The following is an 18,286-nucleotide window of genomic DNA, read 5'->3' on the forward strand; positions in this document are numbered from 1 at the left end:
CATCACTTCATGGGAAATAGATGGGGAAACAGTGGAAACAGTGTCAGACTTTATCTTTTTGGGCTCCAAAATCACTGCAGATGGTGACTGCAGCCTTGAAATTAAAAGACGCTTACTTCTTGGAAGAAAAGTTATGACCAACCTAGATAGCATATTCAAAAGCAGAGACATTATTACTTTGTTGACTAAGGTCCGTCTAGTCAAGGCTATGGTTTTTCCTGTGGTCATGTATGGATGTGAGAGTTGGACTATGAAGAAGGCTGAGCGCCGAAGAATTGATGCTTTTGAACTGTGGTGTTGGAGAAGACTCTTAAGGGTCCCTTGGACTGCAAGGAGATCCAATCAGTTCATTCTGAAGGAGATCAGCCCTGGGATTTCTTTGGAAGGAATGATGCTAAAGCTGAAACTCCAATACTTTGGCCACCTCATGCGAAGAGTTGACTCACTGGAAAAGACTCTGATGCTGGGAGGGATTAAGGGCAGGAGGAGAAGGGGACGACAGAGGATGAGATGGCTGGATGGCATCGCTGACTCGATGGACGTGAGTCTGAGTGAACTCCGGGAGTTGGTGATGGACAGGGAGGCCTGGCGTGCTGCAATTCATGGGGTTACAAAGAGTCGGACACGACTGAGCGACTGAACTGAACTGAATGCAAACAGCTAAAAAGAATGCAAATAAAATTCTGAGCTTTAAGTTGCATTGCTCAAAAACCTTCACAGAGGATCCATTTCTAACCCCCCAGGAACATTCTTCTTCTGCCTTCTTCTCTGTTCTACGTTCTCTTCACACCCCATAGTACTTTGGATCCTCTCATTTACACCTCTACCTACCCAAAACTTTTTTCCTACAGTTTGCAGTGATATTTTGCTTTCTAAATTTCCTAATCTTTCTAACAGTTCTTTAATAGATCTGTTTAACTTCCCTTTCCTTCTTTATATCCTCCTCTTTTTTCTTTCTTCCTCCCTCCCAAGGTAGAGAAGGACTGTGAATCTACGCAGGCAAAGAGAGCAACCTTTTTATGAGAGGGTAGTTGGGAAATAGAAAACTAAAGGTTAATTTCTTGGAACCTCCCTGGTGGTCCAGTGGCTAAGACTCTGTCCTGCCAGTGCAGGAGACTTGGGTTTGCTCTCTGTCCAGGGAACTAGCTCACAAAAGCTGCATTAGGGTTCATGTGGCACAACTAAAGATCCCACATGTGGCCACAAAGACCCTGAGGGCCAAAGACACGGTACAGCCAAATAAACACATATTAACAAATAAAAATACTTTCTTAACCACATCTCAAGAAAATATGAATAAGCAAAAAGAGAAAGATGTAAATTACCTGAAATTCCACTCCTGTAAACATGTTGATATACCTTCAGACTTTTCCCTATTTATAACACACAACATATAAATGACAAAAAATGACCTTGTAAAATTACATATATGGTTTTGGAGCCCCTCAACATTCAAGCACCTTAACTATATTATGAAGGTCTTTCTCTCTTAGGCTTTATATGCACATCAGTAATTTTAGGAGCTACATGGTATTCCACTGTTTGAATATGCTATAATTTATGAACGTTGTTTCCATTATAAGACACTTGGGTTGTTTCCCTTGTGTGTGTGTGTGTTAGTTGCTTAGTCGTGTCCGACTCTTTGAACCCCATAGATCACAGCCCAACAGGCCCCTCCGTCCATGGGATTCTCCAGGCAAGAACATGGGAGTGGGTTGCCATTTCCTTCTCCAAGCAAAACTATAGAAAGAAAGTGAAGTTGCTCAGTTGTGTCCGACTCTGCGACCCCATGCACTGTAGCCTACCAGGCTCCTCTGTCCATGGAACTCTCCAGGCAAGAATATTGGAGTGGGTTGCCAGTTCCTTCTCCAGTTTCCCTTGTTACCCAATTATAAACATTATTGTTTTCCTTTGTTCACTTGTGCAGTAATTTGCATATGATCAACTACCAGGTGTGAAAATTCTGTTCAGAGGTGCACATACTGCATTCATTTTCTAGGGTTGCTGAAACAAAGTATCACAACATGAATGGTTTAAACAAGAGAAATGTACTGTCTCACGGTTCTGGAGGCCTGAAGTCCAAGATGAAGGTGTCAGCAGGCTTGATTTCTTCTGGGGACCATGGGGAGAATCCGCTCCATGCCTCTCCTAGCTTCTGCTTGTTTGTTGGCAATCTTTGGTGTTCCTTGGCTTCTGCTCCGTCACCCCAATCTTGGCATTAATCTCCACATGGCCCTCTCCCTGCATGCCTGTTCATGTCCAAATTTCCCCTTTTTATAAGGTCACAAGTCATATTGCACTAGGCCACCACCCTACTCCTACGGCCTCATCTATAATGACCCTATTTCCTAATAAGGTGACATTTAGATAACAGATGTGAAAACCAACATACAAATTTAAGAGGACACAATTCAACCCATGTATCTTTAATACTTTCAATATATGTTTAATAAATTTTTAGAGTGCGTCTCTGAGAGATGTAAATGAGGTAGCATTGCCAGGATTTCGGGTGACTGATTATAATCAGGAAAGGAATCAGAAGAAAGGAATAGTGTTGGGTGATTTCTGAATATTGGCCATGAGCAACTGAATAAAATACAGGAAAAGTATACTGTGAGAAGGAGTTTGCTTGGTGGTTATGCTTTAGAGAAACTGAGTCTGAAGCCTTATGGAACCAACAAGTGGAAATGCCTAATCAGTAGCTATATGTGTGGGTCTGGAGTTTAGGAAAGACATAAATTTGTGAATCATCACTACTGAAGTGGAAGTTGAAAGTCATGAAGATGGGTGAAATCATCCACTAAAGTCACCCAGAAACATGAGATAGAAAGAGGACCAAGGGCAGAATCGTAGGAATCCCAATATTTAAAGGATGTTGAGAACGTTTAGTGCTTAGATCCCTTCCCTGTCCTTTACTGCTTACCTCTGTATCAGAAGTACACACAAGTACGGTGAGTTCTAAAGAAAAGCATGGGTTCTTAACACAAAATTCGGGATGATAGCTACCTCTGGGTGGAAATAGGCAGGTGATTACAAACTACAGTGTCTCTGAAGGAAAGGACTGTGCTTCTCTGGAATATATAATCAAGGACCTGAGTTAAGTGAATTCATAAAAGCCTACCTGAGGTAAGGGTGCCTAGTGGCTTGCTGAAGAACAAAATTAACTGCAACAATGCTTCTCATGCCGGAGCACGGATCCCCATCAATCGCTGTGAGATACAACAGTAACTGCAGTCATAGATTTTTTAATAATTAAAAATACAACTTCATGCAACTAAAAACAAAGGACTGATCATTGGAATTTTTGTACCCCTAAAAGAAAGATCAATACTTTTACAAGCTTAGTCTCATTCAGATAGAATTTGGAGGCTTTCAATCTTCTTTATTAATAGCAATATTTTAGAAGGTAAAATTATGTGTTTCTGGATTGTTTTTGTGAACTTGCCAACAACAAAAATACTGTAATTACCCTACCTACAAAAGGAATGAAATGGAATCAATCAACTTTTAATTTATAAATTACAAATTTTAATTTGTAAAATTTAAAAAGTAAACACTTCATTTTCATATTTAAATACTCTACAGTTATAAAACAATACCTTAAGAATTAGTATAATTATTATTATAAGTCTATCTTCCATTTGAGTCTTAGAATGACTGCTTAATATGAATGATACTAAAAGAGAAAATATCCAAATTACTTTAGGAGAAAGTAAAGATGCATTTTTTCTATGATTCTGACCTTCAAAAATAGACTCATTAGAAGGTGGATCATCACTTCTGTTTTCAAGTTGTGTCGACAAAAACCAAAATCCAGAACTTGTCTAAGAGATATTTATTGTTGCAGTAAAGGATGGGCTGGGCCATGCTGTGAATTAGTAAAAGACACTGAATTATATTTAAAATGAATTTTGTTATTTGAACTTCACCTCAATAAAAAAAATTGTCAATATACTATGAAATCTCATTGTCTGAAGCATTCATTATATTCAGTCCCAATAGCCTGTCCATGTTTTCTTTTTCTATATCAGCAGCCCATTCTCTCATCTTCTCTAACCTTTCCTGTTTATTAAGTTCATTTTTTCTTTCTTTTCATTCTTTAGCTTCCCATGAAAGTATGGTATGCTTTCCTAAGGATAGGCACTTTGATCCAAACCATCTTTTATTGCCGCCTTGAATTATACACTAGCCAATGTATATTTTAAGGCTGTTTTGATTGCAGCTACTTGCAACTGAGTATGTTCTGGTGCATTTTTTCAAAGATCAAGTCTCTCTTGTAATGTCAAACTTGTTCCTAATGCTTAGATCTCTCCTCAGAATATCTCTTTTAGCCCCAAGAGCTGGATATTTCCATGCGTTTATCATCGGCCACTGGTTTTTGTGTTTACAGTGATTTGCTCTCAATCTAGTATATTAATAATTTGACTATTTTCTCTTTTAGTTTCATTGCTATTAGTTAAGAGATATAGAAGTGCTCACGTGGAAGTATAATTCTCAGAATGTTTTAGAAATATATATTATATGAATAGGAGTTTTATTAGTAAATTGCTTCCTTTTGTTTTTCAATTTCTACATAAAGTATGCTATTTTTTGAGGTTGCTGTTTAACAAGTCTCTTCTATTGATACTGGAAAACACAATAATTTTGTCCTCTGAAGTATTCTTCAGTGTTTTCTTTAGTTTTTCTGTTATAGTTATGATTACACAATTGCTCAAATGAAAGTTCAACAGAACTATAATTTTAAAATTAGTGTGTATAAATTTATGTAAAAGTGAATGCCATTTTTTCCTGTCTCTAGACAGCATGAAGACATTTCCATTGTGCATGTTTACTTTAAAGTCCCTGATAACATGAACTGTAGTTGTAATTGCATATGTAAAACTCAGTTGAAAGACATTTGAAATTCAAAGTCTGGTTTTCTATACCAGTGGCTGAATTTACTCTAGTGAAAGACTAATACACTTATCAAAACAAATTCTGGCTAAAAACAAGCTGTGTTAAAATAATTTCCTCTTCTGTATGACTTAGAAGAGGTAATCTAGGAAACAGCTACATTCTTAATTTTCTTATGTCAATTATGCTATATAGATTCTTGGTGATTTGGGTTTTCTTTTACCTTCTGATTAAAGACACAATATACCTTTAAAATGAAGGGAAAATGTCTGCCTGCTACGTACTTCAAAGACTTACCATGCACACTGACAATTAAGATTGGAATTTCCCTCTGCAGGAGACTTGGGAGAAGCAGGCAACAGATGTGCTTACACTCAGGTTCTCTCTCTCCCATATGCATTCCCTCCTTCAAAGGAATCTTGTCTTCCTTCTGCCAACTGGTAGTTTGTGTCACTGCAGGTGTCCAACAGATGTTGAGTGAGTTAAACTCCAGTTTGAACCCATGCATGCTCAGTTGCTTCAGTCGTGTCCAACCCTTTGTGACCCCATGGACTATAGCTTGCCAAACTGCTCTGTTCATGGGATTTTACAGGCAAGATTACTGGAGTGGGTTGCCATTTCCTCCTCCAGGGAATCTTCCTGACCCAAGGATTGAACCTACGTCTCCTGCGGCTCCTGCACTGCAGGTGGATTCTTTACCACTGAGCCAGCAGGGAAGCCACAGATACTAAATTTGAACCCATAGATACTAATTAATTTTTTATGATGTTTTAAAGACTAAAAGATACCAAAAACTACATTTTCCCCCATAAATGAATTATAAATGCAATAATAGCATTCTAAGTGTTTGGAAGGGGTACTTAAAATTTTCCTTCTGAATGGTGTGATTAAAAAAATTTCCACGCCCAAGTTATGGATTATTTCAATTCCAACATGATAAAATACAAGGAAATACAAAGAAAGTTTAAAAATTCATAATGAAGATATATAACAGTATAGAAGAATACTGGGGGAGGCAGAATAAAAGGTTAAAAAGGCATACTCCAAAGCTTTGCTGTCCAGTTCAGTAGCCATGAGCTACATGTGGCTACTGTGCACTTGAATATGGTTAATATGAACTGAGATGTGCCCTGAGTATAAAAGACACAATGAATTTCAAAGACTTGGTATGAAGAAAAGCATGTATGGTATGAAGATTTGGTAGGAAGAAAAGAAATATCTCATTAATTTTTGATATTAATTACATTTGAAATGATAATATTTTGGATACCCTGGTTTGAATAAAAATACTATTAAAATGGATATTTCCTATTTTTACTGGTTCTATGTGATTACTGGAAAATTAAAAATTATACATATATGGCTCAAAATATGTATGTTTCTATTGGATAATGCTGCTCTAGAGTCAAACTGCTTGTGTGCAAATCTTCCACTAATCCCTTGGTGTGTCATTATTATGTCTTGGTTTCCTTATCTGCACAACAGGGGTAATGATAATACTTAACCTGGGAAAGGCATTTCTTAGACATATTGATATGGGCATGTGTCAGTGATGAGTAACTTAATATTAAGGGAAACAACAGAATGATCAAAGAGTGAGCACTTCAGAGAACAGACTTGGAAATGGGATATAACTGAGAAATGGAAGGATCATTGGAGCAGCTTATTAAAGCACACAAACAAAACCAAAGAGCAATTCTAAGCAATATTTGAAGATTCATTTCTCATGGTCATGAAAGCATCATGTTCAAGTTAGTGGATACAGAAGACATCTGGAAGGAATAGTACCAGATGTCAGATGTGCTGACCATTGATTAGAAACAAAAATCAATACGACTGAAAAGCAATGCTAATGATACATCTGAGACTGTTTATTGGAGTCCTAAGGTTTCATTCTCCAGCCTTGTTGAGGAGGCAAAAACTGAGTTAAACTGTGGTTAAATGTAGAACATCAAGTAATGAATTGTGGTTTTAAACAGACTGCTGCCAGTGATTTTCTCAAACAATGAGCAAACTACAGAATATACATTCTGCCCTTTGTTGTCTTGGGACAAACAAACAAACAAACAAACCAAACCCAGTCTGACAACCATAAGGTTATGAGAATTAAATGAAATAATATACCTAAGGTGCTTACATGAATAAATAATAGCTGTTATCACCGTTATTGCTAATTAGGAATATTATTATGGGAAAGTAATGATGAGAAAGAAGAGTTATAGATTCACTACATCAAAAAGAGAATAGTAATGTGACTCACTTCAAAACTGGAGCTATTCACATGAAATCAAATTCTGAGGGGCAATTTTAAGAAAAAAAATAATCGAGAGATTTATGTTAATTTAAAATATATCCATATTTGAGAGCTGTGAACTAATTTGGAACTGTTTAATATTTCTTTCTATGTTAGTAACAGTGATAGCATAAAATATATTTGCAGGTGGTAGAATTTAAAATTTGTGTAAATCCTGTTTGGCAGGTCCTCAAAAAGTTAAACATAGAGTTACCATATGACCCAGAAAATTCCACTTCTGGGCATCTACCCAAATGAACTGAAAATAAGTATGTCCACACAACGACTTGTACACAAATGTCTATAGCAGCATTATCTAAATGGTCAACACATGGAAACAACAGAAATGTCCATCAATTGATGAATAAATAAACAAAAAGTGGCATAGCCACACAATGGAATCATAAAAAGGAACAAAATACTAATACACATGAGTATATGGATAAACCTTTAAAACACTGTTAAGTGAAAGAAGCTGGACATAAATGCCCATACAGTGCATAATTCCATTTATACTAAATGTCCATCATAGGCAAAACCATTGAGACAGAAACCAAATTAGTGGCTGCCAAGGGCTAGAGGTAGGGGGAAACAGAATAACCCAACCCCAGAACTTCTCAGGGTGATGGAAAATTTTCAGATTAGATAGTGGTGATGGTTGTGAATATACCAAAATCCACTGAATTGTATAATTTAAAATGGTGAACTTTATGGTGTTAAAAAAATGTAAATACTCATTCAAATAAAATAAAATAAAATTAGTGTGTATCCAAAGAGCTGATAGAGAGGATGAAAATGAATGATTTGCTTACTGATAAAATGTAACTATCACTGAAGAATAGAGTAGATAAATGAATACTGAATTAATCAGAATGTGAAGAAGAGAAAAAGAATAATACTGAGACCTGTCGGAAAGAGAATTGATACCCTTACCAATCAGTGTAGAAGATACTTCAGGAGTGGCTGTTTGACCTACAGGGAGGCTATCTTCCTTAAGAACCCTCCCCAGTAGTCAGGGGCAGGCTTAGGCAGAAATTGATGCCCCTGAAGGAGTTGACTGGTCCAGAGATAGACATATGACCTAAGTTATGCCATCAAGATCTGAACCCAGGATTTTGGAATTTGAAGCTAAGTGATATTAGAGACCGAAAATTATATAAATAGTAGCACTCTAAGGATAAAGGTCCATGAATTTATTGCAAAAGATCTTAAACTTGCCTTGGTACTTGGTTCAGCAACATTCAATTAATACCCTCTGTCAGGTACTATGCCCTTGCAATATTTTGCTTCTTCCCCACACCAGTCCCCACTTTTTTAGCACAAGCTAGCCTGATTAGGCTTCTATTAGGTAAAACCATAAATAATATTTCAAAACAAATCACTTGAGATAATATTTATATAGCATTAAGGAAAAAAGTACCAACTTCATGTCATCAATCAAATTTTAAATACTAAATGTAAATACTCTATGACATTTATTTCAATATGAATAATAAAGTTCTGGAAATTTCAGGAAAGATAAACATAGACATGAGAGAAGTAACAAAAGCTATTAATAAAAAAGAACATGATTTTTCCATTTAGCTTTATGATAATGCAGTAGGTGATCCTTATAATTCTAATTTTGAAAGTGAAAGATTGATGGAAATCATGACACACATAGGTCCATGGGTGGCTGTTTGAGAACTACTGAATTAAAGCCTAAAGATTTAAAATACAGAATTTAAAAGCATATTTTGGTTGTTCAGTTAGCTCATTTTTATAAACAGGGATTGAAGTAGTAGAAATTGATTACCTCAAAGTCAGGAGGATAATTCAAAGCCTGCTTCCAGAATCCCCTGACTAATGCTCTTTGGGCACAAATATATTGTTAAAGAAATGTTTCCTGACAATTAGAAGTGTAATGATTAAAACAATGGCAACCTATTCATTACAACTTACTGGTAATCAAAGCTTGCTTATAAATGTTTAGATTGTAACAGCCTAGACATTTCATTAACATCTATTGCAAGTTTGAGAAATATTAATTTATCTACTTATGAGTCACTGTGGATATAAAAAACAAATCAAACTGCCCTCATAATTTGAAATACTGCAACAGAATAACAATTTGATGTTCTTGTTTAAGACTTCAAATTGAATGTTTATTAGGTAGCAGTTGGCAACCCACTCCAGCACTCTTGCCTGGAAAATCCTATGGAGGGAGGAGCCTGGTGGGCTGTAGTCCATGGGGTCGCTAAGAGTTGGACACGATTGAGCGACTTCACTTTCACTTTTCACTTTCATGCATTGGAGAAGGAAACGGCAACCCACTCCATTGTTCTTGCCAGGAGAATCCCAGGGACACGGGGGTCTGGCGGGCTGCTATATGGGGTCGCACAGAGTCAGACATGACTGAAGCGACTTAGCAGCAGTAGCAGCAGCAACAGCAGTATATCGTACAAAATTTTTCATCTCAGAAATAGTTCATTAGTCTAGAATTTGTTGGTTAGGGACATTTATAATTATTCCTCCTGTGACTGAGACAATATGGTCTCCTATGCATATTACTTTGGTTGTAAACCAGAAGCAAAGGTTTTACAGTTAACACTCTGCATGGGTAACTGCCTGCAAGGATACTGTACTGTGAACCTAGAATTTTTCTAAGAGGATACATCTCATGTTAAGTGTTCTTAGTTCAACTTAAAAATTAAACCTATTTTTAATATATATATGTATACATACATGTATACATATGTACATGAATGTGGAGATACATATACATACATGTCTCCATGTTCAAGGTCAGGAGAGGTTGTGGTGAGGAGATACCCCTCATCCAAGGTAAGGGGCAGTGGCTGCGCTTTGCTGGAGCAGCCGTGAAGAGATACCCCACGACCACGGTAAGAGAAACCCAAGTTAGATGGTAGGTGTTGCAAGAGGGCATCAGAGGGAAGACACACTGAAACCATAATCACAGAAAACTAGTCAATCTAATCACACTAGGACCACAACCTTGTCTAACTCAATGAAACTAAGCCATGCCCTGTGGGGCCACCCAATGTGGGCAGGTCATGGTGGAGAGGTCTGACAGAATGTGGTCCACTGGAGAAGGGAATGGCAAACCACTTCAGTATTCTTGCCTTGAGAACCCCATGAACAGTATGAAAAGGCAAAATGATAGGATACTGAAAGAGGAACTCTCCAGGTCAGTAGGTGCCCAATATGCTGCTGGAGATCAGTGGAGAAATAACTCCAGAAAGAATGAAGGAATGGAGCCAAAGCAAAAACAACACCCAGTTGTGGATGTGACTAGTGATAGAAGCAAGGTCCAATGCTGTAAAGAGCAATATTGCATAGGAACCTGGAATGTCAGGTCCATGAATCCAGGCAAATTGGAAGTGGTCAGACAGGAGATGGCAAGAGTGAACGTTGACATTCTAGGAATCAGTGAACTAAAATGGACTGGAATGGGTGAATTTAACTCAGATGACCATTATATCTACTACTGCGGGCAGGAATACCTTAGAAGAAATGGAGTAGCCATCATGGTCAACAAAAGAGTCCGAAATGCAGTACTTGGATGCAATCTCAAAAACAACAGAATGTGGATCTCTGTTTGTTTCCAAGGCAAACCATTCAATAACACAGTAATCCAAGTCTATGCCCCAACCAGTAATGCTGAAGAAGCTGAAGTTGAATGGTACTGTGAAGACCTACAAGACCTTTAAGAACTAACACCCAAAAAAGATGTCCTTTTCATTATAGGGGACTGGAATGCAAAGTAGGAAGTCAAGAAACACCAGGAGTAACAGGGAAATTTGGCTTTGGAATACGGAATGAAGCAGGGCAAAGGTTAATAGAATTTTGCCAAGAGAACTCACAGGTCATAGCAAACACCCTCTTCCAACAACACAAGAGAAGACTCTACACACGGACATCACCAGATGGTCAACACTGAAATCAGATTGATTATATTCTTTGCAGCCAAAGATGGAGAAGCTCTATACCGTCAGCAAAAACAAGACTGGGAGCTGACTGTGGCTCAGATCATGAGCTCCTTATTGCCAAATTCAGACTTAAATTGAAGAAAGTAGGGAAAACAGCTAGACCATTCAGGTATGACCTAAATCAAATCCCTTATGATTATACAGTGGAAGTGAGATATAGATTTAAGGGACTAGATCTGACAGACAGAGTGCCTGATGAACTATGGACAGAGGTTTGTGACATTGTACAGGAGACAGGGATCCAGACCATCCCCACGGAAAAGAAATGCAAAAAAGCAAAATGGCTGTCTGGGGAGGCCTTACAAATAGCTGTGAAAAGAAGAGAAGCGAAAAGCAAAAGAGAAAAGGAAAGATATAAGCATCTGAATGCAGAGTTCCAAAGAATAGCAAGAAGAAATAAGAAAGCCTTCCTCAGCGATCAATGCAAAGAAATAGAGGAAAAGAACAGAATGGGAAAGACTAGAGATCTCTTCAAGAAAATTAGAGATACCAAGGGAACATTTCATGCAAAGATGGGCTCGATAAAGGACAGAAATGGTATGGACCTAACAGAAGCAGAAGATATTAAGAAGACATGGCAAGAATACACAGAAGAACTATACAAAAAAGATCTTCACGACCCAGATAATCACTTGGTGTGATCACTCACCTAGAGCCAGACATCCTGGAATGTGAAGTCAAGTGGGCCTTAGAAAGCATCACTACGAACAAAGCTAGTGGAGGTGATGGAATTCCAGTAGAGCTCTTTCAAATCCTGAAAGATGGTGCTGTGAAAGTGCTGCACTCAGTATGCCAGCAAATTTGGAAAACTCAGCAGTGGTCACAGGACCGGAAAAGGTCAGTTTTCATTCCAATCCCAAAGAAAGGCGATGCCAAAGAATGCTCAAACTACTGCACAATTGCAGTCATCTCACACGCTAGTAAAGTAATGCTCAAAATTCTCTAAGCCAGGCTTCAGCAATATGTGAACCGTGAACTCCCTGATGTTCAAGCTGGTTTTAGAAAAGGCAGAGGAACCAGAGATCAAATTGCCAACATCCGCTGGATCATGGAAAAAGCAAGAGAGTTCCAGAAAAACATCTATTTCTGCTTTATTGACTGTGCCAAAGCCTTTGACTGTGTGGATCACAATAAACTGTGGAAAATTCTGAAAGAGATGGGAATACCAGACCACCTGACCTACCTCTTGAGAAATCTGTATGCAGGTCAGGAAGCAACAGTTAGAACTGGACATGGAACAACAGACTGGTTCCAAATAGGAAAAGGAGTATGTCAAGGCTGTATATTGTCACCCTGCTTATTTAACTTATATGCAGAGTACATCATGAGAAACACTGGACTGGAAGAAGCACAAGCTGGAATCAAGATTGATATTTGGGGAAATATCAGTATCCTCAGATATGCGGATTATACCATCCTTATGGCAGAAAGTGAAGAGAAACTGAAAAGCCTCTTGATGAACGTGAAAGTGGAGAATGAAAAAGTTGGCTTAAAGCTCAACATTCAGAAAACGAAGATCATGGCACCTGGTCCCATCACTTCATGGGAAATAGATGGGGAAACAGTGGAAACAGTGTCTGATTTTATCTTTTTGGGCTCCAAAATCACTGCAGATGATGACTGCAGCCATGAAATTAAAAGACGCTTACTTCTTGGAAGGAAAGTTATGACCAACCTAGATAGCATATTGAAAAGCAGAGACATTACTTTGCCAACAATGGTCCATTTAGTCAAAGCTATGGTTTTTCCTGTGGTCATGTATGGATGTGAGTTGGACTGTGAAGAAAGCTGAGAGCCAAAGAATTGATGCTTTTGAACTGTGGTGTTGGAGAAGACTCTTGAGAGTCCCTTGGACTTCAAGGAGATCCAACCAGTCCATTCTGAAGGAGATCAACCCTGGGATTTCTTTGGAAGGAATGATGCTAAAGCTGAAACTCCAGTACTTTGGCCACCTCATGAGAAGAGTTGACTCATTGGAAAATACTCTGATGCTGGGAGGGATTGGGGGGAGGAGGAAAAGGGGATGACAGACGATGAGATGGCTGGATGGCACCACCGACTCGATGGACTTGAGTTTCAGTGAACTCCGGGAGATGGTGATGGACAGGGAGGCCTGGCGTGCTGTGATTCATGGGGTCGCAAAGAGTCGGACATGACTGAGAGACTGAACTGAACTGATACATACATGTGTTTTGTTTGTATACATATATAACTTGTTTTCAAAGTGAAAAAAAATTTAAATCACTTTTTCTTAATTATAGAAGTAATGGAGACTTACTGCTTCAAGATGAGACAGAGTAGTTGCATTTCTCCCCATTCCTTCTACCAAGTACAGCTAAAAACCCTGGACATTACAAAACAAATATAAGAAAACTGAAAGGTGGAGAGAAGGCAGATTGGCTAGTTACCTGGAAAGACAAGGCAGTGAGTTCTATGAGTTTTCTTTCTACTTTACATTTCTCAGATGGGGTGCTAGAGATACAGTCAACCCAGAAACGCCAGTGGGCTCAGACAAGGAAGCCCGTATTCTGTAGACAAAGAACCAGGAAAGCCACAGCCTAGCAAGGGAGAAAACATTTAGTTAATAACCACCTGTGCAGAACAGTAAACACTGAAAGCCGGAGCCTGTTGTCTGCAGAAAGTCCTATTTGCAAGGTTGGCCCTTGGCTGACATTTGGGAACTGCACCGATAGTTCCCTACACTGATATTAAACCTTCCCTAAATGAGAAGAATGTCTCATTGTGCCTATATTGTTCATGAAAACCATGTGGTTTATTATGCTCCCTTGTGTTCCTTCTGGGAGTCTGGAATTGGTATTAGGAAGTGAGTACCTACATGACCAGCCCTCAAAAAACCTTGGGTACTGAATTTTTAGAATTTCCCAGGGGAAAAAAACACATCATTGTGTTGTCACAATTCATGATTGAAAAACTGTGCACAGCCTGGGCCACTCCACTGAGACAGAACTCTTAGAATGTTGTGCCTGATTTCTTCTGAACTTCACTCCATGAAGGTTTTTTTTTTTTTTTCCATGAAGGTTTTCCCTTTGCTGATTTTGCCTTGTAACCTGCTGCTGTAAATCTCAACTGTGAATACAACAAATTGAGTCTGTGAGTCCTCAGGTGAATCACTGAACAAAGCAGTGTTTTTGGAGACTGCTGGCAAATCAACACACTCCAGCCAAACATCACAGGGAAAGTGGTGGTTCTATCACCTCTTGAGAGACTCTTGAGAGTCAGCAATAGCCCAGTAGGAAGTCTAGGCCTTCACCCATGCCAGGTTATAAAGAGGTACTCCAAGCCTCTTCCAGGATGGTGTAAGAGAAGACTGAGCAGGAAGCCAGAACTTTGACTTTCTTCCAGCGGCGGCTGCGTGGAGTAATGATGAAGCACCCTTCTGCCTCCCAACTCAAGTGGTATCAGTAGAGGCTAGTAAAGAACCCTCACCCTCATTCCTGTACAAGAGTAATGGGGTACCCTTTCCTGCCCACCTGGGGTGTCAAAGGAGCATAAGGAGGAACCTGGACTCCTACCACAACCAGGGAAAGTATTTGAGGAAATAAGGTCTGAAAATTTTTCAAACTTGAAAAAAAACATAGACCTATAGAATAAAAAGGCTGAGTGAATTACAAACAGAATAAACCTAAATTGGTCTCCACCAAGACACAGCATAGTCATCAAGAAACAACAGCTTATAAATAGCAGGAAAAACAATTCAAATGACAGATTTCTCCTCTGAAACTATGGCGGGCAGAGGAAAGTTGCGCATTTTTCAAGTGCCCAAGGAAAAGAACTGTCAATCCAGATTCTATAACCAGTGAAAATATGCTTTAGTAATAAAGGATAAGTCAAAACGTTCTCAAATGAAGCAAGCCTAAATCTGTTCCCAGCAGACTTATCCTAAGAGAACAACTTAGAACAAGTTCTTTAAACAAAAAGGAATCTTGGAACACCAGGAAGGAAGAACAATGGAAAGAATAAAAACATGGGTAATGACAACAGACTTTCCTTCTGCTTGAAATTTCTGAGTTATGTTTGATGATTGAAACAGAAATTATAACATTGTTTGATATGGCTCTCAATGTAAATATAGGAAATAATTAAAACACATATAACTAGAGAGAGTAAAGGTTAAGATTTTATACTTCACTGGAACTAGTAAAATACTATCACCAAACGACTGATATTAAGAAGAGGTGGCATGGATATACGTAGAAGTATACAAAAAAGATCTTCATGACCCAGATAATCATGATGGTGTGATCACTCACCTAGAGCCAGACATCCTGGAATGTGAAGTCAAGTGGGCCTTAGAAAGCATTGCTTTGAACAAAGATAGAGGAAGGGAAGGAATTCCAGTTGAGCTATTTCAAATCCTAAAAGAGATGCTGTGAAAGTGCTGCACTCAATATGCCAGCAAATTTGGAAAACTCAGCAGTGGCCACAGGACTGGAAAAGGTCAGTTTTCATTTAAATTCCAAAGAAAGGCAAAGCCAAAGAATGTTCAAACTACCACACAATTCTACTCATCTCACATGCTAGCAAAGTAATGCTCAAAATTCTCCAAGCCAGGCTTCAACAGTATGTGAACCGTGAACTTCCAGATGTTCAAGCTGAATTTAGAAGGGCCAGATGAACCAGATATGAAATTGTCAACATCTACTGGATCATAGAAAAAGCAAGAGAGTTCCAGAAAAACATCTATTTCTGCTTCATTGACTACGCCAAAGCCTTTGACTTTCTTCAAGAGATGGGAATATTAGACCACTCTACCTGCCTCCTAAGAAATTTGTAAGGCAGGTCAAGAAGCAACATTTAGAACCGGACATAGAATAACAACTGTTTCCAAATTGGGAAAGGAGTAAGTCAAGGCTGTATATTGTCACCCTGTTTATTTAACTTAAATCCAGAGTATATCATGCAAAGTGCTAGTCTGGATGAAGCACAAGACCAAGACTGCCAGGAGAAATATCAATAACCTCAGATATGCAGATGACACCACCCTTAAGACAGAAAGTGGAGAGGAACTAAAAAGCCTCTTATAAAGTGAAAGAGGAGAGATAAGTCAATGTATATAAGTTATGTATATAAACTAATACATAACTTCAATGGCACCCCACTACAATACTGTTGCCTGGAAACTCCCATGGACAGAGGAGCCTGGTAGGCTGCAGTCCAGGGGGTCTCGAAGAGTCGGACACGACTTCACTTTCACTTTTCACTTTCATTCATTGGAGGAGGAAATGGCAACCCACTTCAGTGTTTTTGCCTGGAGAATCCCAGGGACGGGGAAGCCTGATGGGCTGCTGTCTCTGGGGTCGCACAGAGTCAGACACGACTGAAGCGTCTTAGCAGCAGCAGCAGCAGCAGCATACTTATAAACTTATAAAGATGTTATTTATATAAAAGTGAAAAAGCTGGTTTTAAGCTTAACATTCAAAAAATGGAGATCATGGCATCCAGTCCCATCACTTCATGGCAAATAGATGGAGAAATAATGGAAACAGTGAGAGACTTTATTTTTTTGGGCTCCAAAGTCACTGCAGATTGTGACTGCAACCATGAAATTAAGACACTTGCTTCTTGAAAGAAAAGTTACGACCAACCTAGACAGCATATTAAAAAGCAGAGACACTACTTTGCCAACAAGGGTCCATCTAGTCAAAGCTATGGTTTTTACAGTAGTCATGTGTGGATGTGAGAGTTGGACCATAAAGAAAGCTGAGTGCTAAAGAATTGATGCTTTTGAACTGTGGAGTTGGAGAAGACTCTTGAGAGTCCCTTGGACTACAAGGAAATCCAACCAGTCCATTCCAAAGGAGATCAGTCCTGAATATTCATTGGAAGGACTGACCCTGAAGCTGAAACTCCAATACTTTGGCCACATGATGCAAAGGACTGACTCCTTGGAAAAGGTCCTGATGCTTGGAAAGATCGAAGGCAGGAGGAAAAGGGGATGAAAGAGGATCAGATAGTTGGATAGCATCACTGAGTTAATGGACATGAGTTTGAGCAAGATCCGGGAGTTGGTGATGGACAGGGAAGCCTGGCGTGCTGCAGTCCATGGGGTCACAAAGAGTCGGACACAATTGAGTGACTGAACTGAATTGGATAGACTGATTAAGTTATGTATATGTAATACTTAGAGCAATCACTATAAAATTTATATAAAGAGATACACTTTAAAATAATACAGACAAATAAAAATGGAGTTCTTACATCATGCTCGAGTAACCAACAGAAAGACAGACAACATAGAAAACCCACCCAAACCAGAAAACAATAAAGTGGCAGACTGAAGCTTCAAAATATCAATAATTGTATTACATACAAGTGGTCTATTTTATTTGTAAAAGCTAAACGGTGGAAAGGACCACAGTGTCCAATAGGTGAATGATTAGACAAACTGTGTTAAATCCATACCAGGAAATCCTCAATCATAAAAGGAAATGGACTACAGATAAACACAACTGCTTGAGAAGATCTCACAGGCCTTATTCTGAGTGAAAGAGGCCAATCTCAAAAGGCATATACTTGCATAACTCTATTTACATAACATCTGGAAATGAGAAAATCATCAGTTAATGATTAGAAAATTAGAAAAACATTAGTGATCGACGGCTAGAAATGGTGAAAGAAATGGCGGTTTCTGTGAGTATGAAGATGCAGCACATGGGGTATCTTTGTGGTGATAGAAGAGTTCTGTATCGATTGCAGTAGTGGCTATGTGAATCTATATGATAAAATGGCATAAAATTACATGCACACATATTGTAGCAATGTCAATGTCCTGCTTTTGATATTATACTATAATTACCTAAGATGTGATCATTAGAAAAAAACTGGGTAAAGGGTACACATGATCTCTTTTTGAAACCTCCTATAAATCTATAATTATTTTAAAGTATCATGTATAAACTGTATACCCTTACCTAAAGCACAGAAAAGATTTTCAAAGATAGGCATAAAAATAGTGGTAAAGACATGTCTGTATTATTTTTGCTGTTGTTTTGTTTTGGGACATGCTACAAGGCATGTGGGATCTTAGTTCCCCTAAAATAGGGATTGAACCTGTGCTCCTGCAGTAGAAGTGCATAGTTTTAACGACTGG

General features: G+C 38.6%; 1 protein-coding gene across 3 annotated transcripts in view; it reads right to left on the bottom strand.

Annotated features, from left to right (window-relative positions):
• Positions 1-18,286, bottom strand: part of RNF145 (ring finger protein 145) — a 118,488-nt gene that overhangs the window by 96,313 nt on the left and 3,889 nt on the right. For 2 of the 3 annotated variants that reach the window (XM_060415959.1, XM_060415960.1), the window contains exons 2-4: positions 5,191-5,346; positions 3,122-3,209; positions 1,326-2,249 (exon numbers count right to left, since the gene is read on the bottom strand). In XM_060415959.1, coding sequence (XP_060271942.1) covers positions 1,326-1,393 — 68 coding nt within the window. In that variant the 5' untranslated portion in view covers positions 1,394-2,249; positions 3,122-3,209; positions 5,191-5,346. The remainder of the gene's footprint in view (positions 1-1,325; positions 2,250-3,121; positions 3,210-5,190; positions 5,347-18,286) is intronic. The other variant, XM_060415962.1, reaches the window with a different exon arrangement.

Source organism: Ovis aries, chromosome 5, assembly GCF_016772045.2.
Source record: "Ovis aries strain OAR_USU_Benz2616 breed Rambouillet chromosome 5, ARS-UI_Ramb_v3.0, whole genome shotgun sequence".
NCBI lineage: Eukaryota > Metazoa > Chordata > Mammalia > Artiodactyla > Bovidae > Ovis > Ovis aries.